The 27,861-nt window shown below is 42.9% G+C and overlaps 1 protein-coding gene across 3 annotated transcripts in view; it reads left to right on the top strand.

Moving 5' to 3' along the window:
- Positions 1–23,023, top strand: part of LOC109891285 (SLIT-ROBO Rho GTPase-activating protein 3) — a 72,136-nt gene extending 49,113 nt beyond the window's left edge. For 2 of the 3 annotated variants that reach the window (XM_020483707.2, XM_020483708.2), the window contains exons 13-21: positions 4,613–4,673; positions 4,995–5,072; positions 5,557–5,691; positions 6,168–6,273; positions 15,026–15,253; positions 15,502–15,756; positions 18,654–18,821; positions 19,045–19,345; positions 20,246–23,023. In XM_020483707.2, the coding sequence (XP_020339296.1) occupies positions 4,613–4,673; positions 4,995–5,072; positions 5,557–5,691; positions 6,168–6,273; positions 15,026–15,253; positions 15,502–15,756; positions 18,654–18,821; positions 19,045–19,345; positions 20,246–20,758 (1,845 nt within the window). In that variant the 3' untranslated portion in view covers positions 20,759–23,023. Of the gene's footprint in view, positions 1–336; positions 368–4,612; positions 4,674–4,994; positions 5,073–5,556; positions 5,692–6,167; positions 6,274–15,025; positions 15,254–15,501; positions 15,757–18,653; positions 18,822–19,044; positions 19,346–20,245 lie in introns of all 3 variants that reach the window. The other variant, XM_020483709.2, reaches the window with a different exon arrangement.
- The last annotated feature ends 4,838 nt before the right edge of the window (positions 23,024–27,861 follow it).

The following is a 27,861-nucleotide window of genomic DNA, read 5'->3' as shown; positions in this document are numbered from 1 at the left end:
CATCTCAGGTGTATTCTCAGAGATAATAAAATTGCCCCAGTCAACCATGGTGTAAAAGCTGAGCCTCTCTTGCCACTTGTCCACAGTCCCAGGCCCATCGTCCTTGCCTTCACCAGAACCCCCAACCCTCCCCTCCCCCCAGCCCCATCCTACCCAAGCTTGGGTCTCTCCTGTCGGGCCTCCCCAATCCTTCTCTCAGGCTTGACCTCTTACCCCCTCCCTCTAGAGGTCCTATCTGTTTCCCTTTGCTTCTCTAACCTTATTGTGGTTCTTCTTGCCTCTCTTCCTCTCTGTTCTGTTCATCCTGCTGCTGCCACTGCTTTCTGCCTGCCCCAGGGGAAGACGGAATACCCGAACCCGCAGCCAGGTATTCTGGTTATTCTGTCATAGAAGGGATGAAGAGTAGCCTGGTCCCAGATGTGTTTGTGCTTTCTGCCAATGCCAATTGCTATAGGAGTTGGTAAGACAGCACCAACAGATCTAAGAATCAGGCGAGGGGTGAATATGTTTGGGTTGTATGTAGAGGTCAACCGATTATGATTTTTCAATGCCGATACCGATTATTGAGGGCCGAAAAAGCCGTTACCGATTAATCGGCCGATTAAAAATAAATAAATATATATATATATATATATGTATATATATATATATATATATATATATATATATATATATATATATATATATATATATATATATATATATACATGTATTTGTAATAATGACAATTACAACAATACTGAATGAACACATATTTTAACTTAATATAATACATCAATAAAATCAATTTAGCCTCAAATAAATAATGAAACATGTTCAATTCGGTTTAATAAATGCAAAAACAAAGTGTTGGAGAAGAAAGTAAAAGTGCAATATGTGCAATGTAAGGAAGCTAACGTTTAAGTTCCTTGCTCAGAACATGAGAACATATGAAAGCTGGTGGTTCTTTTTAACATGAGTCTTCAATATTCCCAGGTAAGACGCTTTAGGTTGTAGTTATTATGGGAATTATAGGACTATTTCCCTCTATACCATTTGTATTTCATTAACCTTTGACTATTGGATGTTTAGTATTGCCAGTGTAACAGTATAGCTTCCGTTCCTCTCCTCGCTCCTCCCTGGGCTCGAACCAGGAACACAACGACAACAGCCACCCTAGAAGCAGCGTTACCCATGCAGAGCAAGGGAAACAACCACCCCAAGGCTCAGAGCGAGTGACATTTGAAACGCTATTAGCGCGCTAACTAGCTAGCCATTTCACTTCGGTTACACCAGCCTCATCTCGGGAGTTGATAGGCTTGAAGTCATAAACAGCGCAATGCCTGACTCACAACGAAGAGCTGCTGGCAAAATGCACAAAAGTGCTGTTTGAATGACTGTTTACGCGCCTGCTTCTGCCTACCACAGCTCAGTCAGATACTTAGATACTTGAATGCTTGTATGCTCAGTCAGATTATACGCAACACAAGACGCGCTAGATAATATCTAGTAATATCATCAACCATGTGTAGTTAACTAGTGATTATGATTGATTGTTTTTTATAAGATAAGTTGAATGCTAGCTAGCAACTTACCTTGGCTTACTGCATTCGTGTAACAAGCAGTCAGTCTCCTTGTGGAGTGCAACGAGAGAGAGGCAGGTCGTTATTGCGTTGGACTAGTTAACTGTAAGGTTGCAAGATTAGATCCCCCGAGCTGACAAGGTGAAAATCGGTCGTTCTGCCCCTGAACAGGCAGTTAACCCACCGTTCCTAGGCCGTCATTGAAATAACAATGTGATCTTAACTGACTTGCCTAGTTAAATAAAATAAAAATAAAAAATAATAATAATTAAACACATTTTTTAAAATCTGCTAAATCGGTGTCCAAAAATAACGATTTCCGATTGTTATGAAAACTTGAAATCGGCCCTAATTAATCGGCCATTCAGATTAATCGGTCAACCTCTAGTTGTATGTGTACACTAACTAAACAACATCTCTCTGCCTGCTTGGTCCCTCTGTCCTTTATCATGTGATAACCAATGAATAATGTACAGTACCAGTCAAAAGTTTGGACACATCTACTCATTGCAGGGTTTTTCTTAATTTTTTACTATTTTCTACATTGTAAAATAATAGTGAAGACATCACAACTATGAAATAACACATATGGAATCATGTAGTAACCACAAAAGGGGTTAAACAATTCTAAATATATGTTATATTTGAGATTCTTCCGTGTAGCCACCCTTTGCCTTAATGACAGCTTTGCACACTCTTGGCATTCTCTCAACCAGCTCCATGAGGTAGTCACCTGGAATGAATTTCAATTAACAGGTGTGCCTTGTTAAAAGTTAATTTGTGGAATGTATTCCCTTCTTAATGCATTTGAGCCAATCAGTTGTGTTGTGACAAGGTAGGGGTGGTATACATAAGATAGCCCTATTTGGTAAAAGACCAAGTCCATATTATGGCAAGAACAGCTCAAATAAGCAAAGAGAAATGACAGTCCATCATTACTATAAGACATGTAGGTCAGTCAATCTGGAAAATCTCATGAACTTGTAGTCGCAAAAACCATCGGGCTATGATGAAACTGTCTTTCATGAGGACCGCCACAGGAAAAGATGATCCAGAGTTACCCCTGCTGCAGAGGATAAGAGATATACTTTGGCCAAGAAACACAAGCAATGGACATTAGACCGGTGGAAATCTGTCCTTTGGTCTGATGAGTCCAAATTTCAGATTTTTGGTTCCATCCGCCATGTCTTTGTGAGACGCAGAGTAGGTGAACGGATGATAACCGCATGTGTGGTTCCAACCGTGAAGCATGGAGGAGGAGGTGTGATGGTGCATTGCTGGTGACACTGTCAGTAATTTATTTTGAATTCTAGGCACACTTAACCAGCATGGCTACCACAGCATTCTACAGCGATACGCCAGCCCATCTGGTTTGCACTTAGTGGGACTATCATTTGTTTTTCAACAGGACAATGACCCAAAACACACCTCCAGGCTGTATAAGGGCTATTTGACCAAGAAGGAGAGTGATGGAGAGCTGCATCAGATGACCTGGGCTCCACAATGAGTTGGGATGAGTTGGGCCGCAGAGTGAAGGAAAAGCAGCCAACAAGTGCTCAGCATATGTCGGAACTCCTTCAAGACTGTTGGAAAAGCATTCCAGGTGAAGCTGGTTAAGGGAATGCCAATAGTGTGCAAAGCTGTCATCAAGGCAAAGGGTGGCTACTTTGAAGAATTTCAAATATAAAATATAGTTTGTATTTTTGTTTACCACTTTTTTGGTTACTACATTATTCCAATTTGTTATTTCATAGTTTTTATGTCTTCACTATTATTCTGCAATGTAAAAAATAGTAAAAATAATTTTTTTAAACTTAAATGAGTAGGTGTGTCCAATCTTTTGACTGGTACGGTATATATGAATATACACTGACTGTACAGAACATTAGGAACACCTTTTTAATATTGAGTTTCACCTCCTCCTTTTGCCCTCAGAACAGACTCAATCTGTTGAGGCATGGACTCTGCAAGGTGTTAAAAGCGTTCCACGGGGATGGTGGAACAATGTTTCCCACAGTTGTGTCTTTCGGTGGTAGACCACTCTTGATACACACGGGAAACTGTTTAGCTTGAAAAACCCAGCGGCGCTGCATTTCTTGACATTCATACTGCTACTACCACCTACTTCCATATCCCGTTCAAAGGCGCTTAAATATTTTGTCTTGCCCATTCACCCTTTGAATGGCACACATGTACAATCCATGTCTCATTTGTGTCAAGGCTTAAAAATCCTAATTTAGCCTGTCTCCTCCCCTTCATCTACAATGATTTGAAGTGAATTTAACAAGTGACATCAATAAGGGATCATAGCTTTCCCCTGGATTCACCTGGTCAATCTGTCATGGAAAGAGAAAGTTTTCCTAATGTTTTGTACACTTAGTGTATAGTGTGTTTATGAGTATGGTGGTAACCTTGTGAGGAAACAGAGGGTATCAGAAGAACACCACAATCACTGATGCCCTCTGCAGACCATATGTGCTTGCTCAGTCAGAGAGTTGAAAGTCTCTCAGTTAATATTTAAATTATGTAAATGGTCTTATGAAATGGTTATATGATAATGTACTTATCTTTGTTCATTATTCATGCAATTAGTTGGTTAATAGACTCATTTTACACAGAATTAAAGAGAACACAATCATATTGTATCTCTATGGTAGTTGCCATGATTATACATAATTAATTCTGTGTACCTAGACAGATAATTCATTTATTAATGTGCTTTGTTCACTCTAACCTGTTGAGTCACCTTACCTCTCCCTCCCTATCCCTCTCAATCCCTCCCTCTCAATCCCTCTCTCTCCATACCTCTAAAACCCTCCCTCTCAAACCCTCCCTCTCAAACCCTCTCTCTCAATCACTCTCTCTCTCTCTCTCTCTCTCTCTCTCTCTCTCTCTCTCTCTCTCTCTCTCTCTCTCTCTCTCTCTCTCTCTGCCTCTCTCTCTCTCTCTCTCTCTCTCTGCCTCTCTCTCTCTCTGCCTCTCTCTCTCTCTGCCTCTCTCTCTCTCTCTCTCTCTGCCTCTCTGCCTCTCTCTCTCTGCCTCTCTGTTAGGACTCAGGGCAGGCTATACCAGTGGTGGTTGAGAGCTGTGTCCGCTACATCAATCTATACGGTAAGAGGAACACAGGAATTAATTGATAGATACTGTATGTAGTAGTCCATGTAGTTGAATATACTACTGTATAGCCTCCATTTTGGATCTCTGTGATGTAGTTTCTCTTATTGAAATATTGAATATTGAAACTACCATGTAGTGGACAGACAGAATATGTTTCTGATGTTTGGGCTGTGGATATACTACACTCAAGTTTCAGTTTAGTGTGTGTTTGTGTGTGTCCATGTCTGTGTGTCTCTGTATGCGTTCCTGCCTGCGTGTGTGTTTGCCGGATATGTTTCCGTCTTAATGCTGACTTGGGGTGCTCTGCTCCAACAGGCCTTCAGCAGCAAGGCATATTCAGGATTCCCGGCTCCCAGGTCGAAGTCAACGATATAAAAAATTCATTTGAGAGAGGTCGGTCCCAGCGAGGCCCCAGCACGGCTGCCACAGACCTTCGCTCTAGGACTGTAAAGTGCAGATAGATACATAGAGAGCACATTGGTCATGTATGGCACTGTCATGGACAAGCTATTTGAGATCTACAGCAGCAGTAGTTGCCACATTCTTAACAGGAATGCTATAGTTGGATGAAAATACTGTAGTGACAAACGTACAAATATATCTTCATTATTTTTGTCGGCTAACTAATATGTTTATAGAGAGAGCTTCGGCAAATGTTTTCCTATAGACTAGTTAATGAGGTGTTATATTGTATTAAATGACAGCTGACTGTGTTCTTACAAGCTTACACAGTTTACAAAGCAGATGTACATTCACAATTTTACAGATGTACTTTTTCAGCATGACTTGGGTTATATAGATTCAACAAGATTAAAGCAGTGTGACTGGATGATTGACAGATTGTGTGACTCTGTACCATATCATGTGATGCCCCTAGGTGAGGACCCATTGGTCAACGACCAGAGTGACCATGACATCATGGCGGTGGCGGGAGTTCTGAAGCTGTATTTCAGGGGGCTGGAGAACCCACTGTTCCCCAAGGAACACTTCCTCGACCTCATGTCTACCATCAGTAAGTACTACTGATGTACTATAGCAACCATCAGACTACTGTACTCCACTGGATGCAGGATTTAGACCAGGATGGGAACACTTTTTGGCTCAAGGGCCAGATCGGGATTAAAAAATTCAACAGAGGGCTGTCCAGATTTTTTGGGGACTGATTCGTATGTCAAAATCGATTTGCATGCCAGAAAAAGAGCAGTTATTGTAAAATATACAGGTCCATTATCATTTCTACATGCTTTCTATTTGGTTGTAGATGTTCAAGAGTGGCCTGGAGAGTTTTCTAACCCCCAACAAAATGTTTTTTTTTACTTAAACCTCTGTAGTTTGCCCACTCATGGTTTAGATAGTAATTGATATAATAATTGATTGGATTTATATAGTAAATATGTTTACTATTGTAAAGTAGATATACATTTCATACTGTATACATCGAAATGATTGTATCCCTCTGTCTCTCTCCCCCCTTTCTCTATCTCTCAGAACTAGACTCTGGTGCAGAGAGAGCTCATCACCTTCAGCAGATCGTTGTAACTCTTTCTCACCCCGTCATCATCGTCATGAGATATCTGTTTGCATTCCTCAACCAGTAAGTATATATAATTCAGTAAGTCTATATATCAATCGGTAAGTCTAAATATCAATCAGTAAGTGTAAACATCAATCAGTACGTCTTTACATCAATCAGTAAGTCTATACATCAAGCAGTAAGTCTATACATCAAGCAGTACGTCTGTACATCAAGCAGTACATCTGTACATCAATCAGTATGTCTATACATCGATCAGTACGTCTATACATCAATCAGTACGTCTATACAGTGGGGAGAACAAGTATTTGATACACTGCTGATTTTGCAGGTTTTCCTACTTACAAAGCATGTAGAGGTCTGTCATTTTGATCATAGGTACACTTCAACTGTGAGAGACGGAATCTAATACAAAAATCCAGAAAATCATATTGTATGATTTTTAAGTAATTAATCTGAATTTTATTGCATAACATAAGTATTTGATACATCAGGCAATACGAACTTTCAACTTTCACCTCCAAAGATTTTCTATTGTGTTCAGGTCTGGAGACTGGCTAGGCCACTCCAGGACCTTGAGATGCTTCTTACGGAGCCACTCCTTTGTTGCCCTGGCTGTGTGTTTCGGGTCGTTGTCATGCTGGAAGACCCAGCCACGACCCATCTTCAATGCTCTTACTGAGGGAAGGAGGTTGTTGGCCAAGATCTCGCGATACATAGCCCCATCCATCCTCCCCTCAATATGGTGCAGTCGTCCTGTCCCCTTTGCAGAAAAGCATCCCCAAAGAATGATGTTTCCACCTCCATAATTCACAGTTGGGATGATTTTCTTTGAGACTGTGGTCCCAGCTCTCTTCAGGTCATTGACCAGGTCCTGCCGTGTAGTTCTGGGCAGATCCCTCACCTTCCTCATGATCATTGATGCCCCACGAGGTGAGATCTTGCATGGAGCCCCAGACCGAGGGTGATTGACCGTCATCTTGAACTTCTTCCATTTTTTTATAATTGCGCCAACAGTTGTTGCCTTCTCATCAAGCTGCTTGCCTATTGTCCTGTAGCCCATCCCAGCCTTGTGCAGGTCTACAATTTTATCCCTGATGTCCTTACGCAGCTCTCTGGTCTTGGCCATTGTCGAGAGGTTGGAGTCTGTTTGATTGAGTGTGTGGACAGGTGTCTTTTATACAGGTAACGAGTTCAAACAGGTGCAGTAAATACAGGTAATGAGTGGAGAACAGGAGGGCTTCTTAAAGAAAAACTAACAGGACTATGAGAGTCGGAATTCTTACTGGTTGGTAGGTGATCAAATACTTATGTCATGCAATAAAATGCAAATTATTTACTTAAAAATCATACAATGTGATTTTCTGGATTTTTGTTTTAGATTCCATCTCTCACAGTTGAACTGTACCTATGATAAAAATGACAGACCTCTACATGCTTTGTAAGTGGGAAACACTGCCGATTTTGCAGGTTATCAAATACTTGTTCTCCCCACTGCAAAATCTAACAGGACACTTCAACTGTGAGTCTGAAGAGGAATTCTACGGAACATTTGAGAATACCACGCAGTCAGTCGTAATAACAACATGTTATGTGTTGATGGAGAAACCCAATAATGAAGATAGTGTTCAGAGGTGGCTCATCCAGGGAGGAAGAGGAAGGTAGTTCTCTTCATTAAATGAGGATAAATGAAGACAAAACATATTAAACATTTTCAGTCGTTGGTTTTTACATTGTAAAAAGTATGTGTTTATGAACAAACCTAATATGTGTATAAATACTGTGTTATGGAAAGTCGTTTGAGTAAAACACATTTTTTACAGTTTTTTTATGGCTTTGGTACTATTTTCACAAGTATGAGGTAACATGTCACAACTCTTAGTACAAAACTCAAAACAGATCATCAAAAAGACTTTAATCACATTTTCAATTGACTAAGTACAACTAACAAACATTTTCAACAAACCTTATCAGTGTTCCATCTAGAAATACCTTTAATATAAAGTAATCAGTGTTTGTAAGTATAAACATCTACATGTTTTATATATATATGACATTTGATAACCACACATAATGACTACTCGTTTTTGCTCATTTTATATAGTGGTAACCACAATTGGTCATCATATAAAAGGGGGTGTGTGAACACTTGCAATTTCTTTCAACATGGAGTAGGATAGACAGCAAGGGAGAGGAAGAAACGAAAGAGCTCATAGACAGGGAGCCCTGCCCACTCAGAGAGGTGGGCATGGGACCCATCAAAGATGTCAGAGAGGTGGGCATGGGCCCCATCAAAGAGGTCAAAGAGGTGGACATCAGAGTAAGGGAGGCTATTGTGTCTAATGAAGTCCAGACCATCTTCGTTGACCATGTGGTAACGGAAGCCTTACCATTAAAAAAAAAAAAATATATATATATATATATATATATATATATATATATTACGTTTATTTAATCAGGTAGGCTAGTTGAAAACAAGTTCTCATTTACAACTGTGACCTGGCCAAGATAAAGCATAGCAGTGCAACACAAACAACAACACAGAGTTACACATGGAATAAACAAACATACAGTCAATGATACAATAGAAAAAGTCTATATACAGTGTGTGCAAATGAGGTAGGATAACGGAGGTAAGGCAATAAATAGGCCATAGTGGCAAAATAATTACAATATAGCAATTAAACACGAGTGATAGATGTGCAGAAGATGAGTGTACAAGTAGAGATACTGGGGTGCAAAGGAGCAAAATAAATAAAACTCGATAAGAGTATGGGGATGAGGTAGTTGGATAGGCTAATTACAGGTGGGCTATGTACAGGTGCAATGATCTATGAGCTGTTCTGACAGCTGGTGCTTAAAGCTAATAAGGGAGATATGAGTCTCCAGCTTCAGTGAATTTTGCAGTTCGTTCCAGTCATTGGCAGCAGAGAACTGGAAGGAAAGGCGGCCAAAGGAGGAGTTGGCTTTGGGGGTGACCAGTGAAATATACCTGCTGGAGCGAGTGCTACAGGTGGGTGCTGCTATGGTGACCAGTGAGCTGAGATAAGGCGGGGCTTTACCTAGCAGAGACTTATAGATGACCTTGGAGCCAGTGGGTTTGGCGATGAATATGAACCGAGGGCCAGCCAACGAAAGCATACAGGTCACAATGGTGGGTAGTGTATGGGGCTTTGGTGGAAAAACGGATGTCACTGTGATAGACTGCATCCAATTTGCTGAGTAGAGTGTGCGAGGCTATTTTGTAAATGACATCGCCGAAGTCAAGGATCGGTAGGATAGTCAGTTTTACGAGGGTATGTTTGGCAGCATGAGTGAAGGATGCTTTGTTGCGAAATAGGAAGCTGATTCTAGATTTAATTTTGGATTGGAGATGTTTAATGTGAGTTTGGAGTTTACAGTCTAACCAGACACCTAGGTATTTGTAGTTATCCACATATTCTACGTCAGAACTGTCCAAAGTAGTGATGCTGGGCGGGCAGGCAGGTGTGGGCAGCGATCGGTTGAAGAGCATTAATTTAGGTTTACTTGCATTTAAGAGCAGTTGGAGGACACGGAAGGAGAGTTGTATGGCATTGAAGCTCATCTGGAGGTTAGTTAACACAGTGTCCAAAGAAGGGCCAGATGTTTCCAGAATGATGTCGTCTGCGTTGGAGGTGTATCAGAGAGTCACCTGCAGCAAGTGCGACATCATTGATGTATACAGAGAAAAGAGTCGGCCCGAGGATTGAACCCTGAGGCACCCCCATAGAGACTGCCAGAGGTCCGGAAAACAGGCCCTCCGATTTGACACACTGAACTCTATCTGAGAAGTAGTTGGTGAACCAGGCGAGGCAATCGTTTGAGAAACCAAGGCTGTTGAGTCTGCCGAGAGAGTCAAAAGCCTTGGCCAGGTCGATGAATACAGCTGCACAGTATTGTCTCTTATCGATGGCGGTTATGATATCGTTTAGGACCTTGAGCGTGGCAGAGGCGCACCCATGACCAGCTCGGGAAACCAGATTGCATAGCGGAGAAAGTACAGTGGGATTTGAAATGGTCGGTGATCTGCTTGTTAACTTTTCTTTTGAAGACCTTATCAAGGCAGGGTAGGATAGATATAGGTTTGTAGCAGTTTGGGTCTAGAGTGTCTCTCCATTTGAAGAGGGGGATGACCACGGCAGGATCTCAGACGATACGAAAGAGAGGTTGAACAGGCTAGTAATAGGGGTTGCAACAATTTCGGCGGATAATTTTAGAAAGAGAGGGTCCATTTATCTAGCCCGGCTGATTTGTAGGGGTACAGATTTTGCAGTTCTTTCAGAACATCAACTATCTGAATTTGGGTGAAGGAAAAATGGGGAGGCTTAGGCAAGTTGCTGTGGGAGTTCAGGGCTGTTGACCAGGGTAGGGGTAGCCAGGTGGAAAGCATGGCCAGCCGTAGAAAAATGCTTATTGAAGTTCTCAATTGTCTCGGATTTATCAGTGGTGACAGTGTTTCCTAGCCTCAGTGCAGTGGACAGCTGGGAGGAAGAGCTCTTATTCTCTATGGACTTGTCCCAAAACAGTGTTTGAAAAAGCTAGCCTTTGCTTTCCTAACTGCCTGTGTATATTGGTTCCTAACTTCCCTAAAAAGTTGCATTTTGCGGCTAATGCAGTACGCCACAGGATGTTTTTGTGCTGGTCAAGGACAGTCAGGTCTGTAGTGAACCAGGGTCTATGTCTGTTCCTGATTGTACATTTTTTGAATGGGGCATATTTAAGATTGTGAGGAAAGCACTTTTAACCTCTCTGGGATATGTGGGACACTAGCGTCCCACCTGGCCAAAAGCCAGAGAAAATGCAGTGCGCCAAATTCAAATAAATTACTATAAAAATCTAACTTTCATGAAATCACACATGTAAGATACCAAATTAAAGCTACACGTGTTGTGAATCCAGCCAACGTATCAGATTTCAAAAAGGCCTTTCGGTGAAAGCAAACTATGCTATTACCTGAGAGTAGCACCACCGTAAATAAAGAGAGAAAACATATTTCAATGACACAAAACGCAGAAATAAAAATATAAATCATGCCTTACCTTTGACGAGCTTCTTCTGTTGGCACCCCAATATGTCCCATAAACATCACAAATGGTCCTTTTGTTCTATTAATTCTGTCGATATATATCCAAAATGTCAATTTATTTGGCGCGTTTGATCCAGAAAAACACCGGTTCCAACTTGCGCAACGTGACTACAAAATATTTCCAGTTACCTGTAAACTTTGCCAAAACATTTCAATCTACTTAGTAATACAACTTTAGGTATTTTTTTAAGTAAATAATCGATAAAATTGAAGACGGGATGATCTGTGGTCAATACAGGAAGAAAACAAACTGACGCTACCTTTCTGGTCACACGCCTCAAACAAACAGTACACTTGAAGTGACCCTCGTTTTGAACAGGGCTACTTCTTCATTACACAAAGGAAAAACCTCAACCAATTTCTAAAGACTGGTGACATCCAGTGGAAGCAGTAGGACCCGCAAGAAGATCCCTTAGAAATCTGGATTCCCAATGAAAGCCCATTGAAAAGAGTGACCTCGGGGTTTCGCCTGCTACATATGTTCTGTTATACTCACAGACATGATTCAAACAGTTTTAGAATCTTCATAGTGTTGTCCATCCACATCTACTAATAATATGCATATCTTATCTTCTGGGGATGAGTGGCAGGCAGTTGAATTTGGGCATGCATTTCATCCGGACATGAAAATACTGCCCAATGTCACCAAGAAGTTAAAGAATAACCAGGCATCCTCTACTGACAGAATGAGGTCAGTATCCTTCCAGGATACCCGGGCAAGGTCGATTAGAAAGGCCTGCTCGCTGAAGTGTTTTAGGGAGTGTTTGACAGTGATGAGGGGTGGTCGTTTGACCCCAGACCCATTACGGACAAAGGCAATGAGGCAGTGATCGCTGAGATCCTGGTTGAAGACAGCAGAGGTGTATTTGGAGGGCAGGTTGGTTAGGATGATATCTAAGAGGGTGTCTGTGTTTACAGATTTGGGGTTGTACCTGGTAGGTTCATTGATAATTTGTGAGATTGAGGGCATCAAGCTTAGATAGTAGGATGGCCAGGGTGTTAAGCAGGTCCCAGTTTATGTCACCTAACATCACGAGCTCTGGAGAAAGATGGGTTTCAATCAATTGACATATGGGTTCCAGGGCATAACTGGGGGCAGAAGGTGGTCAATAGCAAGCTGCAACTGTGAGAAACTTGTTTCTGGAAAGGTGCATTTTTAGAAGTAAGAGCTCAAATTGTTTGGGCACAGACCTGGATAGTAAGACAGAGCTTTGCAGGCTATCTCTGCAGGAGGTTGCAACTGCGCCCCCTTTGGCAGTTCTATCTTGTCGGAAAATGTTGTAGTTAGGGATGGAAATGTCAGGGTTTTTGGTGATCTTCCTTATCCAGGATTCATACACAGCTAGGACATCCGGGTTGGCAGAGTGTGCTAAGGTAGTGAATAAAACAAACTTAGGGAGGAGGCTTTTAATGTTAACATGCATGAAACCAAGGCCTTTAAGGTTACAGAAGTCAACAAATGAAAGCGCCTGGGGAAAGGGAGTGGAGCTAGCAACTGCATTGCCTGGATTAACCTCTACATCACCAGAGGAACAGGGGAGGGGTAGGATAAGAGTACGGCTAAAGGCTATACATTTTCTGGGCACGGTAGAATAGGTTCAAGGCATAATGTACAGACAAAGTTATGGTAGGATGTGAATACAGTGGAGGTAAACCTATGCACTGAGTGACGATGAGAGAGATATTGTCTCTCGAAACATAATTTAAACCAGGTGAGGTCACTGCATGTGTGGGAGGTGGAATTAAAGGGTTAACTAAGTTGTATTGATCAGGGCTAGAGGCTCTACAGTGAAATAAGGCAATAATTACTCACCAAAACCGCTATGGACAAGGCATATTGACATTAGGGAGAGGCATGTGTAGCCGAGTAATCATAGGGGTCCAGTGAGTGGCTCTGGCCGGAGACACTGCGATTCAGGCAGCTAGCTGGCCGGGGATAGCAAGCTAGCAGAGGGGCCTTGGAGGGACCTCGCGACGGAAGAAAGTCTGTTGTAGCCCCCTCGTGCTGTTACGTCTGCAGACCAGTCATCGTGGATCAGCAGGGCTTCGTGTGGTTAAAGGGGTCTAGGCCAATAGGCAGAAAAGGTATAGTGGCCAAAGAATTTGTCCGATGGGCCTCTTAAGCTAACAGTCCGATATGCTCTAGACAGCTAGCGGGCTGCGGCTAGCAGGCTAGCAGATGGGCATTCAGGGGACGTTGCGACGGAGGAGCCAGTTGATAAACCCCCTTGGTCAAATTACGTCGGTAGTCCAGTCGTGAAGGGTCGGCGGGGTCCAGGCCAATTGGCAAAATAGGTATTGTAGCCAAAGGAGTGGCTGATGGACTTCTTCGGCTAGCCGGGATATGGGCCTAGCAAGGCTAGCTCCAGGCTAATTGGTTCTTGCTTCGGGACAGAGACGTTGGCCAGGAGTGGCCACTCGGATAGCAGCTGCGATGATCCAGGTGCAAAGGTTCAGAGCTTGCGGTAGGAATCTGGAGAAGAAAAATAAGTCTGATTTGCTCATCGGTCAATGGATGACCATCTACGTGCCTTGACAACGTGGGGGAAACATCTCCATGGTTGCACCTATCTCTGAAGATGATCTGGTAGGACGTAGGCCATTACTTGGATCCTACAACGCTGCACACCTCAATGTCTTTCGCAATGAAATTGAGCAGACCGGTATGTCAAGGTGAATGTCATTGCGTGGGACAATCATCGATTAGTGACCCTATACCTGTCCCCATACTCTCCTTTCCTCAACCCTATTGAGGAAAGGTGGAAGGTGGACGATCGCCATCCCCATGAGCGTGCCACCCTCCTTCTGGCCTTGGATGAGGCATGCGACGACATCAATACAGACCAATGTCAAGCTTGGATTCGCCATGCCAAAGGGTTTTTCCCACGGTGCATGAACAATGAGGATATTCACTGTGATTTGGTGGAGAATTTATGTTCAAATGCTCAAGACAGGCTTGATGCAAATTAATAGGTACTACATGTTATGTTTTATTTTCATTAATTTTATTTGTTTCATTTAATTTCTTACATTTGATTACAGACACCTACAGTATGTTGCAATTATATCTGAAAAATACAATGGTTTTTTTGCACTAATGAATAACTGTAGAGGACATCTGGATAGATGTTATTTTGTTGGGTAATACATGTCATTTAGATGTTAATACTTTACAAACACACTGTTCCCCGGGTGCCGAAGATGTGGATATCAATTAAGGCAGCCCTCCTCACCACTCATATTCCGAGGGGTTGGGTTAAATGTGGAAGACACATTTCAGTTGAATGCATTCAGTTGTACAACTGACTAGGTATCCACTTTCCCCTTGTATTTCTGTAGCTCTCAAAACCCATATATAGTAGACAAACCAGTTCAAAATCTATAGGTTTACCAAACGGTTAAGTGATTAACCGTTAAGCGCAGTTAGATTAAGTGATGGTCAAATGTATTTAAACAAATGAGAAGAGAATCATATGAAAAGTAATGTAAGCATTGCATTGTGAAAGGCAGTGACTTTATATGAAAGGTATTTCTAGATGAAACACTGATTTAGGTTTGGTGAAAAAGTTACTGTGTGGTTTTGTGTGTTGTACTTGAAAATGTGCATAAAGAAAAAAATCAGCCTTTTTGAGTTTTGAACTAAAAGTTGTAAAATTACACCAAAGTGATAAAAGAAAACTGTAATTCCCCATTGTTTCTCTCCAGTCTATCCCAGTACAGTGATGAGAACATGATGGATCCCTATAACCTGGCTACCTGCTTCGGCCCGACTCTGATGCCCATACCTGATGGTCACGATCCTGTGGCCTGTCAGACACACGTTAATGAGGTCATCAAGACCATCATCATCCACAACGAGGTCATCTTCCCGAGCCACCGTGAGCTGGACGGACCGGTCTATGAGAAGTGCATGGCTGGAGGAGAAGAGTACTGGTTAGTGATGTTATAGTATACTGGGCCTTGGTTCTGCTTGGATGGGAGAGAAGATGGAGATTAACCAATGTAGAGAAGGGGATTAGAGGACTGGACCCAGTTCTGTGTTTCAAATGACTTCACCCTCTTGTTGGGCTAGTTTAGTCCAAAGCACTATACTATGTCCTTCTTTATCATTATCTGAATCTATCAATTAATGTATTTATCTATCTACAATATATTATTGTCTCTCTCTCTACACCATTTAGTGACAGTCCCCAAAGTGGGCCAGGTGCCATTGATGAAGTGGACAACGGTACAGGACCTCACACCAGTGATGATGAACTGGAGCAGATCGAGGCCATCGCTAAGTTTGACTATGTGGGGCGTACTCCCAGAGAGCTGTCCTTTAAGAAGGGGGCATCACTGCTGCTGTACCTGAGAGCCTCTGATGACTGGTGGGAGGGACGACACAACGGAGTGGACGGACTCATCCCACATCAGTACATTGTGGTGCAGGACATGTAAGTACAATATTTCTGTGTAACTGCTCAAATGCTACATGCCTCTGTTTAGGATAAGCACTTCTATTGTAATCGTCAGTAGAGGAGAGACAGACTGTGCACCCCTACCATGGGGCCTCCAGGTTATGTGAGTCCATGTCAATAACAGTGAATTGATATGTCAATAGTCAATAATCATGAACTGTGCCCAAAGTGCATTAGTCTGATAAAGTGTCAATGCAGCAGTTGGCATACAGTAAGCACCAAGCACTTCAAAGCAAATAAATCCCCAATTAGTAATTAACCGAGATGTCCTCTCCTCAGTCTCTTGAACTAACACTTCCGCATGACAAGGATGGAACATTAAGGTCACTCTGTAACTGGTCATTTATCCTTCCGGAACCCTACCCGACAGCCAATCACCATCCATCACCATGGAGATGACAGAATTAAACCCTAATTAGGGAAAGACACAGGATGCGTCCAAAATTGCACTCTATACCCTTTATAGTTCACTACTTTTGTTTAGAGCTCGTGCGCTAGTGCACTAGTCAAAAGTAGTGCACTATGAAGGGAATAGTGTGTAATTTGGGATGCCGTCACACTCATCTCTAACTGATCCTGGTGACCTAAATTTGGGATATGATTAACACCTCGGGCCATCCTACAATCTAAGCTAGATGCCCTCAATCTGACAAATTATCATTGACCCTACCAGGTACAACCCTAAATCCGTAAACACGGGCACCCTCCTAGATATCATCCTAACCAACCTGCCCTTTAAATACACCTCTGCTTTCTTCAACTAGGATCTCAGTGATCACTGCCTCATTGCCTGCGTCTTTAATGGGTCCGCGGTTAAACGACCACCCCTCATGACTGTCAAACGCTCCCTAAAACACTTCAGCGAAAAGGCCTTTCTAATCGACCTGGCCTGGATATCCTGGAAGGATATTGACCTCATTCCGTCAGTAGAGGATGCCTGGTCATTCTTTAAAAGTGCTTTCCTCACCATCTTAAAAAAGCATGCCCCATTCAAAACTTTAGAACTAAGAACGGATATAGCCCTTGGTTCACTCCAGACCTGACTGCCCTTGACCAGCACAAAATCATCCTGTGGCGTACTGCATTAGCATCGAATAGCCCCCACGATATGCAACTTTTCAACTTAGCTTTTTCAAACAGAAATGTGCATCCTGTAGCACAAACTCCAAAAAGTTCTGGGACAATGTAAAGTCCATAGAGAATAAGAGCACCTACTCCCAGCTGTCCACTGCACTGAGGCTAGGAAACACTGTCACCACTGATAAATCTACGATAATCGAGAATTTCAATAAGCATTTTTCTACTGCTGGCCATGCTTTCCACCTGGCTACCCCTACCCTGGTCAACAGCTCTGCACCCCCCACAGCAACTTGCCCAAGCCTCCCCATTTCTCCTTCACCCAAATCCAGAGAGCTGATGTTCTGAAAGAGCTGCAAAATCTGGACCCCTACAAATCAGCTGGGCTAGACAATCTGGGCCCTCTCTTTCTAAAATTACCTGCCGAAATTGTTGAAACACCTATTACTAGCCTGTTCAACCTCTCTTACGTATGGTCTGAGATCCCTAAAGATTGGAAAGCTGCCGTGGTCATCCCCCTCTTCAAAGGGGAGACACTCTAGACCCAAACTGTTACAGACCTATATCTATCCTACCCTGCCTTTTATAAAGTCTTCGAAAGAAAAGTTAACAAACAGATCACCGACTATTTCGATTCCCACCGTACCTTCTCCGCTATGCAATCTGGTTTCCGAGCTTGTCATGGGTGCACCTCAGCCACGCTCAAGGTCCTAAACGATATCTTAACCGCCATCGATAAGAGACAATACTGTGCAGCTGTATTCATCGACCTGGCCAAGGCTTTCGACTATGTCAGTCACAGCATTCTTATCGGCAGACTCAACAGCCTTGGTTTCCCAAATGACTGCCTCGCCTGGTTCACCAACTACTTCTCAGATAGAGTTCAGTGTGTCAAATCGGAGGGCCTGTTGTCCGGACCACTGGCAGTCTCTATGGGGGTGTCACAGGGTTCACATCTCGGGCCGATTCTTCTCTCTGTATACATCAGTGATGTCTCTCTTGCTGATGGTGATTCTCTGATCCAACACAGACGACACCATTCTGTATATTTCTGTCCCTTCTTTGGACAATGTGTTAACTAACCTCCAGACGAGCTTCAGTGCCATACAACACTCCTTTCGTGGCCTCCAACATCTCTTAAATGCAAGTAAAACTAAATTGCATGCTCTTCAACCGATCACTGCACGCACCCGCCCACCCGTCTAGCATCACCACTCTGGACGGTTCTGACTTAAAAATATGTGGACAACTACAAATACCTAGGTGTCTGGTAAGACTGTAAACTCTCCTTCCAGACTCACATTAAGCATCTCCAATTTAAAATTAAATCTAGATTGTGTTTAATTGCTAAATTGTAATTATTTTGCCACTATGGCCTAGACTTTTCTATTGTGTTATTGACTGTATGTTTGTTTATCCCATGTGTTACTCTGTGTTGTTTGTGTTGCACTGCTTTGCTCTATCTTGGCCAGGTCCCAGTTGAGACCTTTTTCTCAACTGGCCTACCTGATTAAATAAAGGTGAAATAAATAAAAAATCAGGGGCCCGTGGAAACTGGGGAATGGGTGCTGTACTTGTTAATAATAACTTGAAGAGGTCCAACATCTGGAGTTAGATTTTGTTTCCGAAGGATTGTTTGTTGACATAATAATTTCAGATCATCTCTGGTGTAAGGGTATCCAGATGATTTGCAGTGACTCGTTAATGAAATTGTATAATTGTTTATGCATTTTGCCAGCATACAAAAAACGAATGAATAAACCCCCCGTCTGCTCTCTGTCTCTCCGTTACCTCAGGGAAGATGCGTTCTCAGACAGTCTGAGTTGGAAGGCTGAGAGTGAGGCCAGTAGTGGACCCCACCAGGAGGACAGAGACCGAACCTCATCCAGGAACCGTGACCGCAGCTCCCCCTGCGAACACAGACAACATACCCCTGAACACCACTATGGAGATGCTCTTGGAAGGTGGCTACACATGGACTTTATGATGATTCATGCTCACAGTTCAGTAATGCAGGTTAACAGGTTTTCTAGACACATGCAGGATGAGATGTTTTCCTCCATGAAGAGGCTACAAAATAATGGTTCATTTAGTGTAGTTGTATTGAATGAGCTATAATTTATTTTTGCACTCTGTCCTTGATGCTGTCTTGAGAGTCTGTCTGCTTTCTGTGTTGTGGCCATTCAGGGTGAGGGTTCGTTCAGACGGTGCTGTTATCCCTCACCACAGGAGCACCGCCGACACTCACAGCCCCACCCGAGGTATGGACACGCCCCCTAGGGTCATGCCCCGTCCCTGCAGCCCTCACAAGATGGCTGTCAGCAGGGGCCGCATGGACAGTCCAGAGAAACGCCATCTCAGCACGTTCAGCAGCACAGGAAGTATCAACCATCCAGATAGAAAGTGCTTCCGTGATGGCCCCGCCCTCAGACACTCCCCCGGCTCCACCCGCCACGGTAGCCTTGGCGACCAGAAATCACTGGCAGAGGTGAGAGTCTATGAAGTAAATAAATAACAAAACGCACACCCGGCCTAATGATGGGATGCTGACTACCAGAAAATAAACTAACCAATTTAAAAAAGAAGGTTGCCCACTCATCTCTTGTTGCTTGTGGATTTATTTAACAAAAGTTTTGGCAAAAGAGCATTTATCAGGGTATACAGAGGTGAGAATCTAATCACTGCAATAAAGACTTAATAATTATCAAAGCAATTGATTCAGTGGGTGAAGTCAGGCAAGACCAAACTTCCCTTGTTATTCTTAATATAACTATTTCCTGCCAGTCCAGCCATGCTCGGAGTTGTGCAGTCGAAGCTAATGAGGATATTCTCCTGTCTGTTGTTCAGAGAGATGGCGAGACAGGCAGACAGACAGAAAAGACCGACAGACAGAGGGAGAAATATTTCCAGTATAGTTTATGGATCCCAGCCAGTACTCAGAGGGACAAAGTCAGGCAGCAGTGGGAAGGACATCTGAGAGAGAGGCCCACATTGCCCTGTCTCTCATCTCCTAATCCCTAGCTGCTGCTAGCTCCACATGTAAATATGGCTCCCTTTGTTTGCTTCATTAGAGAGAGAATATTGGAACCATTTGTGAAGTGTTCATTTGTCCATTTGTCCCTGCTTTCAAGAAGAAACAGTTTGGTTTTTATTAGGAAGACTTGGTATGTCAGTATTTTGTTTGAGGATAAACAATAAGAGCAGATGTTTGAATGGGCCATTCTTTTTTCTATTGGTGTGCGTACGTGTGTGTGCGTGCGTGTGTGTGTGCGTGCGTGTGTGTGTGTGTGTGAATTGTCATCATCTACTACTATGGACAGCCAAGATAGAGTGTGTTGCAGGACGTCAGACACTGGATTAATATCAGTGGTGAAACTGTGTATTACAGGACATAGAGAAGACCATGAACACCGCCCTGCATGAGCTGTCTGAGCTTGAGCGGCAGAACGTGGCCAAGCATGCTCCCGACGTGGTCCTGGACACCTTGGAGCCCCTGAAGCAGCAGCACCTCTCCTCCTGTGGGTCCAGACCCCCCTCTGAGCCCCCTGGCAGCCCCCTCCACACCAACACCATGGCCATCAGAGACCCTGACGCCGCCCTTCGCCGTAGCAGCAGTTCCTCGTCCTCCGAGACCATGAGCACCTTCAAACCGGCCCTGACTGCACGGAGGCCCAGCGCCCCCCTCAGGCCGCCTCCGGTCAGACCGCTTCGGCCTGCTCCCATCCACCTGGGACATGGCCAGGGACAGGGGGGACAGGGGCAGCACAGGTCTAGTAGTTCCAGCTCCTCAGGCCTGGGAAGTCCAGCATCTATCACTCCCACAGACAGGGTGTTCCCCAAGGCTCAATCCCCGTCCCCCTCCACTTCCTCCTCGTCCTCAGACAAACAGGGTCACATGTAGCCTGGCTAAGCAGGCTGCTGCAGTTACAGAAAGAGCCCAGGAACTATAGAGACAACTGACTGAGCAGGCTGCAGCACACAGCCACAGGTCAGGATAGGCATACAGTAATAAGAATGGAGTAAGCTGCAGCCATAGCCCTGTACAGGAGCTATAGTAGGAACTGACTGGACAGGGAACAGTCTGATCACAGCCACAGCCCAAGAGATACAGTACAGAAGGAAGTGATTCCGCAGAGCACTGACTGATTGCTCATAATCAGCATCTTCTTAATTTCCTTCTGGCTGTGACAACGGACACATTGAGACCTTGTGTCTGTGGAAACAATATCGACCACTAACTAGTAGGAGGTTGGATTCAACATGTAGGATGAAGGCTGATTAATTGGTTTATTGACAGCCGGATGTCCACCAGTATTAACTGTCTGCTTGTCAGTTGAGATTCTGAATCACTCAGAAGAAACATGAACTGTACTATGATAATCATTATAAAGTATGTTTTTACTCTCTCCATGTGGCACAGAACTGCCACAGAACAAACATGATCAAATGGATGCACTGGATAACACTTTGTTTACTGTTATTGCCATCTGTGGTTGTAGCCTGCTAGTTTGTCTGAATAACAAACCATCTCAAACTGAAGTTTGGTGTTTTTGAGCTGGTACTCTAAGACTAGCGCCTTCTTCATCTGCAAATAGGAAGACTTAATACAATCTCTTGATCTGTCTTTCTCTCTCTCTTTCTGTTTCACTCGCTCTCTATCTCTCTCCCCCAGATTAGCCGTGGTACCTCAAGAAAAGAGCACCCACCTTGTCATGACTCGACCCAGTCTACTAAAGATGCACTGATCTGGTCTGGTCATTTTCTATGAGCCTGTACTAGTTGATCCTGCATAGTGTATGTGTATATATATATATTTATATTCATACAGTTACATGTTTGAAGACATAGGAGAATCAACCCCTTAGTTGTCCTGTTACATGTGGACTGGATCTCTTACTTGGTGAACTAGATTGGATTCTCAATTCAGGCCCATTGTGTGTAACCACAGTTTTCTTATAGTCCTGCTTTGGAGTTATACAGTATGTAGATGGGCTTGCTTGCTTGGTGGTATGTGTTCCTGTATGTATTATATGAGGGATTATTATTCAGCAAAACACATGTTTAAAGTGTTATAGATATGTTTTGAATGGAAAATAATATGCATAACGTTGAAAACTACCTGTATGTATGAATAACATGGTATGCTAGAAACAGGATATATATTATCATTAACCTTGCAAAGGCAGGAACAGAACAAGATAATAAATGTGGGGAATCTGTATCCGAAATGCCCTTTTGCTACTCTTTTGTTGAAATTCTAACACACTGACACTTAGTGGTAAAATGTTACACGTATATCTGTCTTAACAGTACAGCAGAGTCCAATTGGTAAATGGTTTTGTAGCTCCTCTTAGTGGTAAAGATAGAAAAAAACACTTGTTTTACCACCATAGTAATTTGAGACATTTGCATTGTCCCATGTCTCATTATCTGTCACAAGGTGGCGACTGTGTTACACAAAGATTTTAGTCCAGCTAAATCCCAGAACAACTAAAAACCTGACGTGTCAGTACTTCCAACAAATCTAAAAGCATTGGATTGGTGGATGTGTGTTGGCTTGTGGGAGTTTCCACCATATATCTTATACCAGTCATTTCCTTTCAAATAATTTACATTTACATTTTTGTCATCTAGCAGACACTTTTATCCAGAGTCAGTGAAGGGAAGTGAACATGTGCACACTTTGAGAGGAAGAAGAGATAATTGGGATGTAGTCCTAATCTTACTGTAGATTCATCAACTTGAGAAATTGGTATTGGACTATTATTCCATAACAAATCATACACTTGAACAGCAACATATTTCCTGAGTTTGAAAGCAAGTCAAATAATGTTTACATACTGTACGTAGGCTAGTGATGACATATCCTCTTTTGTTCACTTATTCCTGTCACGCCTGCTCCCGCTCTTGCATCGAGCGCCAGGCTCCCTAGCATAATGCACTCCTGCCACCATCATTACGCACACCTGCCTTCCCCCATCACACGCATCAGAGATTATTGGACTCACCTGGACTCAATAACCTCTGTCATTACCTCCCCTATATCTGTCTGTTCCCCCGCTCTGCTCCCCGCTTCAGCATTGATTGTCTTATGTCCTTGTACACCTGTGTGCTGATGCTGTTCCTGCCTTGTTCCATGTCTTTTCCGATTAAATGTTTGACCTGCTTCTCATCTCCAGGAATGGTCCTTACAATTCCAGATCAGTTCTCCCTATGAAGGCATGTAAAAATGGATAAGACTTTCCATGTGGAGGTCAATGCCCTTAAAAAAAAGTGCTGACCATATCTAAATGTATCTACCAACTACTCAGACATTCAAAGAACCCAATTAAAAGGGCTTAAAATGAAGTTGGGGGATGAAAGGAAACCATTTCGGAGATTGTTCCACACTCTGAAGTTAAATACCACATATTTCCATACTAATTTACCTAAAAAAAAGCAATCCGAGGCATTTAATTTGTCCTTCAGCATCCTGATCAAAGTAATACTGTGGTTGTGCTTTTGGGCTTTTGTCTTGTTCCTCTTCTTGTGCTGTGCTGTGGTTCCTCGCACCACTCAAAGGGAGTCTGGCCTGGTGTACTTTAAGTTCATTTGAGTCCAAAACAATCACACTTATCTGATCAGTGAAATCTCCCATAACCTGGCATTAGATTAACGTTTCTTGAAACTGAGATCCGCGTTTGGTAAAACAGCTCCACTGTTCACCCCAGGTGCATTTATTATTGTTTTTGTTCTGTTAATGAAACGGGGCAGAGGAGCATCCTGCATCATGGTTATAAAAAAAAAAATCATAGAACATACTTTGCTGTTTTATTGTGCAATGTTCTCCTAGGGGGAAAAACGGTGTTCATTGTTTGAAAACAACATAATTGTTCTTGTAATATTGCAAATGTACGTGGCAGTTTCACCACTACAGATTACAGCTTTCATTTAATTGAATTCAATCTGCCTGAGCAGGTCCAGACCTATCTCTACCACGGTCATCTAAACTAAGTGAACACAGACACAGGCTCATATGCTGACACTCACCTCTATCTGCTGCATGTATTGATAGGTTAACAGATTGTAACAGATTGTAACAGATTGTCATCATTCCTCCAGATAGGAATGGTCCATCAATAACTGTGCTCTCTGCCTTCTCCTCCTTCTGAAGAGGGTCTGATTATTAAGATCCAAACTGTAGAGTTGGAGGAAACATAAAAGCTCTACAATACAATACAATAGACACAATGTTTGACTACAATTCAATTGTTGTGGATTTTCCATACTGCTCTTTAGAAGTGTGTTTGATTTGCACAGCAGTGTGTGGAGGGAGATAACATCAGACCTGGGTTTCACATGTTTTATTTGACCTTTTATTTAACTAGGCATGTCAGTTAAGAACAAATTCTTATTTACAATGACGGCAGAGGAACAGTGGGTTAATAACTGCCTTGTTCAGGGGCAGAACAACAGATGTTTACCTTGTTAGCTCAGAGGTTTGATATAGCAACCTTTTGGTTACTGGCCCAATGCTCTAACCACTAGGCTACCTACAGCCAAATACTTCCAACAATCATTTCAAATGATTTTTTTTTCACCTTTATTTAAGCAGGTAGGCCAGTTGAGAACAAGTTCGTGGCGAAGTAATTACAATTTAGCAATTAACAATGGAGTGTTTGATGTGCAAATGAGGATGTGCAAGTGGAAATATTGGTGTGCAAAAGAGCAGAAAAAGCAACAAAAAAAACAATATGGGGATGAGGTAGGTAGTTGGTTGGATGGGCTGTGTACAGCTGCAGCGATCTGTAAGCTGCTCTGCCAGCCGATGCTTGAAGTTAGTGAGGAAGATATAAGTCTCCAACTTCAGTGATTTTTGCATTTCATTCCAGTCATTGGCAGCAGAGAAATGGAAGGAAAGGCGGCCAACGGAGGTGTTGGCTTTGGGGTAAACCAATAGAAAAGTACCCAAATTGCAAACCCCGCCCATTTGGCGCTTCAGGCAGACTCAGGCGAATGCTCAAAGTATTTAAAATAATTTTCAAGTATTTGAGCCCAGGTCTGGTTGACACTCAATTTAGGAATCACTAATACTGTTGCCTGTGCCCGATTACTTCTCAGCCAGGTTGTGAGGTGGCAGGTCACGCCATGGGATTTAAGATTTCATACACAGTTCTGAAGGTTTGGTGCAGCAAAATAACCCTATGTCTTGAATCTCATGCCACTTTAAATGATATTAAAGAGATACATCATGTTCTTTCTTCATATGAAACAGTCCTAGAGGGATGGGATTTTAGAGGGATTTTGCAACCATGTTTTGACAACACATGGTGACTGCTAGAGAGAGAGATGTCATTATTCATATTTTAAGTGGATAAAAGTTCCAAGGATTACTTCTCGATGGACGACCATATTTCTTCTCAGATTGTTTTAGTGAATATCAAACCTCTGATGTGTTTAATTGAATTGTGGTCCCATGAGCTACTTATGTTGTTCTACTGTTTTCAAAGCTCAAAGATCAGTAGATGTTTGATAGATATTGATAATTCAATTTTTCTTGTTTCAGCAGAACCACAAGATGTCATATTTTGTTCCCATCTACAACATTCTTCTCTCGAAAGTGAATATTCTATTTGATGATAGACCCCAGCACTAGGGGACAAACCTCAGGACATTATTAGCAGCACACTATGTTGTAAAGCCAGTTACGGCTTTACAATCTTCTGTGGATTGTAGTTGGGGAAAAAAGCAGCATTACATCACATTCTCTGCCCCTTCTAAAGCTCCCTTTCACATCTTGATAAGGTTTGTCCTCTGTGCCCTCCCTACTACACGGTCCTAGGGCTGTTTGGCTCCAGGGGCCTCGCTGCTTGCTAATATGAGTCAGTACTGTCCTCATCCTCCTTCTCCTCTTCCTCTTTCTTCTTCTTCCTCATCTCCTCCTCTTCCTATCTTTCTCTTCCTCCTTGTCCTCCTCTTTCACCCCTCCTCCTCCTCCACTTCCTCCTCCACTTATTAGAAAGGTCAGCACATGGCACTTTACATGTAATTAATTGATAAGGAGCTTATTAACGCAGGTCTGGCAGGCAGCAGTAAACTTAAAACTTCTTCATGCAGTATTGACTTATTACACTGCATTAATATGACCATTAGATCTGAGAGTCGTCAGCATTCAGGAGTATTCCACTACACCCGCAATAACATCTGCTAAATATGTGTATGTGACCAATATAATTTGATTTGATTTAGAGTTTTTCACTACCATGAGACGAATTGGGAACCAGAATTTAAACTTTTAAATAAAAAGTCTGTCCTTGGAACAACATGTTAGGCAAGCTGTGATGGAATGCTGCATTAAGGTTCAGGCCCATTAACCCCTGTCTATGTCCATGCTGTCGTGCATTACCCCCTTGATATCCACTCACAGGCTGTCATGTGCTCTTTCTCTCTCCTTTATGCTCAATTTCTGTCTGTCTGTCTGTCTGTCTGTCTGTCTGTCTGTCTGTCTGTCTGTCTGTCTGTCTGTCTGTCTGTCTGTCTGTCTGTCTGTCTGTCTGTCTGTCTGTCTGTCTGTCTGTCTGTCTGTCTGTCTGTCTCTGTCTGTGTGTGATTAGAGCTATGTAAACAGTTAAATCACACTGGGTTAAATCGAGTGATAAATGACTGACAACATTGCGGTGGTTATTAGTGTGAAACACCCTTAATCCCTCTAATTCACTCTGTCAACATAAAGGTCTTTGTACCAAGGCAATCTGTCCAAAAGTAAAGTGACTGGGAGACTAGTCAGGATCGATGCAAAGATGAACAGAGCAAAGTACAGAGAGATCCTTGATGAAAAACTGCTCCAGAGCGCTCAGGACCTCAAACTGGGGTGAAGGTTCACCCTCTAACAGGACAATGACCCTAAGCACACAGCCAAGACAGCGCAGGGTCAAGTCTCTGAATGTTCTTGAGTGGTCCAGTTAGAGACCTTACTTGAACCCAATCGAAAATCTCTGGAGAGACCTGAAAATAGCTGTGCAGTGACACTCCTCATCCAACCTGACAGAGCTTGAAATGATTTGCAGGGGAAAATGAGAGAAACCCCCCAAATAAAGGTGTGCCAAGCTTGTAGCTTCATACCCAAGAAGACTCGAGGCTGTAATATCTGCCGAAGGTGCTACAACAAAGTACTGAGTAAAGGGTCTGAATACTTATGTAAATGAGATATTTCAGTTTTTTAATTTGTAATACATTTTAAAAAATAATATAGAAACTTTTTTTACTTTGTCATTATGGGGTATTGTGGGTAGATTGATAAGGGGGGAAAACGATTTCATCCATTTTAGAAGGCTGTAACGTAACAAAATGTGGAAAAAGTCAAGAGGTCTGAATACTTTCCGAATGCACTTTAAACCGGACCGTGGACCGTCGCCGGAGGAACCGGACCGTGGACGAACGTAAAGTTCTGCAGGCTACACAGCAACTATACAAATCAAGATCCCACACAAAACAGGTGGAAAAAGGCTGCCTAAATCAAATCATATGAAATCAAATGTTATTTGTCACATACAAATGGTTAGCAGATGTTAATGCGAGTGTAGCGAAATGCTTGTTCTTCTAGTTCCGACAATGCCGTAATAACCAACGAGTAATCTAACCTAACAATTTCACAACCAGAGGGGTGCTCCCTCTGCTGTTTCCTGAAGTCCACGATCATCTCCTTTGTTTTGTTGACATTGAGTGTGAGGTTTTCCTGACACCCCACTCCGAGGGCCCTCACCTCCTCCCTGTAGGCCGTCTCGTCGTTGTTGTTAATCAAGCCTACCACTGTAGTGTCGTCTGCAAACTTGATGATTGAGTTGGTGGCGTGCATGGCCACGCAGTCGAGGGTGAACAGGGAGTACAGGAGAGGGCTCAGAATGCACCCTTGTGGGGCCCCAGTGTTGAGGATCAGCGGGGTGGAGATGTTGTTACCTACGCTCACCGCCTGGGGTCGGCCCGTCAGGAAGTCCAGTACCCAGTTGCACAGGGTGGGGTCGAGAC

The sequence above is a fragment of the Oncorhynchus kisutch genome, linkage group LG5, assembly GCF_002021735.2.
Source record: "Oncorhynchus kisutch isolate 150728-3 linkage group LG5, Okis_V2, whole genome shotgun sequence".
Taxonomy (NCBI): domain Eukaryota; kingdom Metazoa; phylum Chordata; class Actinopteri; order Salmoniformes; family Salmonidae; genus Oncorhynchus; species Oncorhynchus kisutch.
The sequence above is the reverse complement of the archived record's forward strand: the minus strand, read 5'-3'. Positions and strand labels throughout refer to the sequence as shown.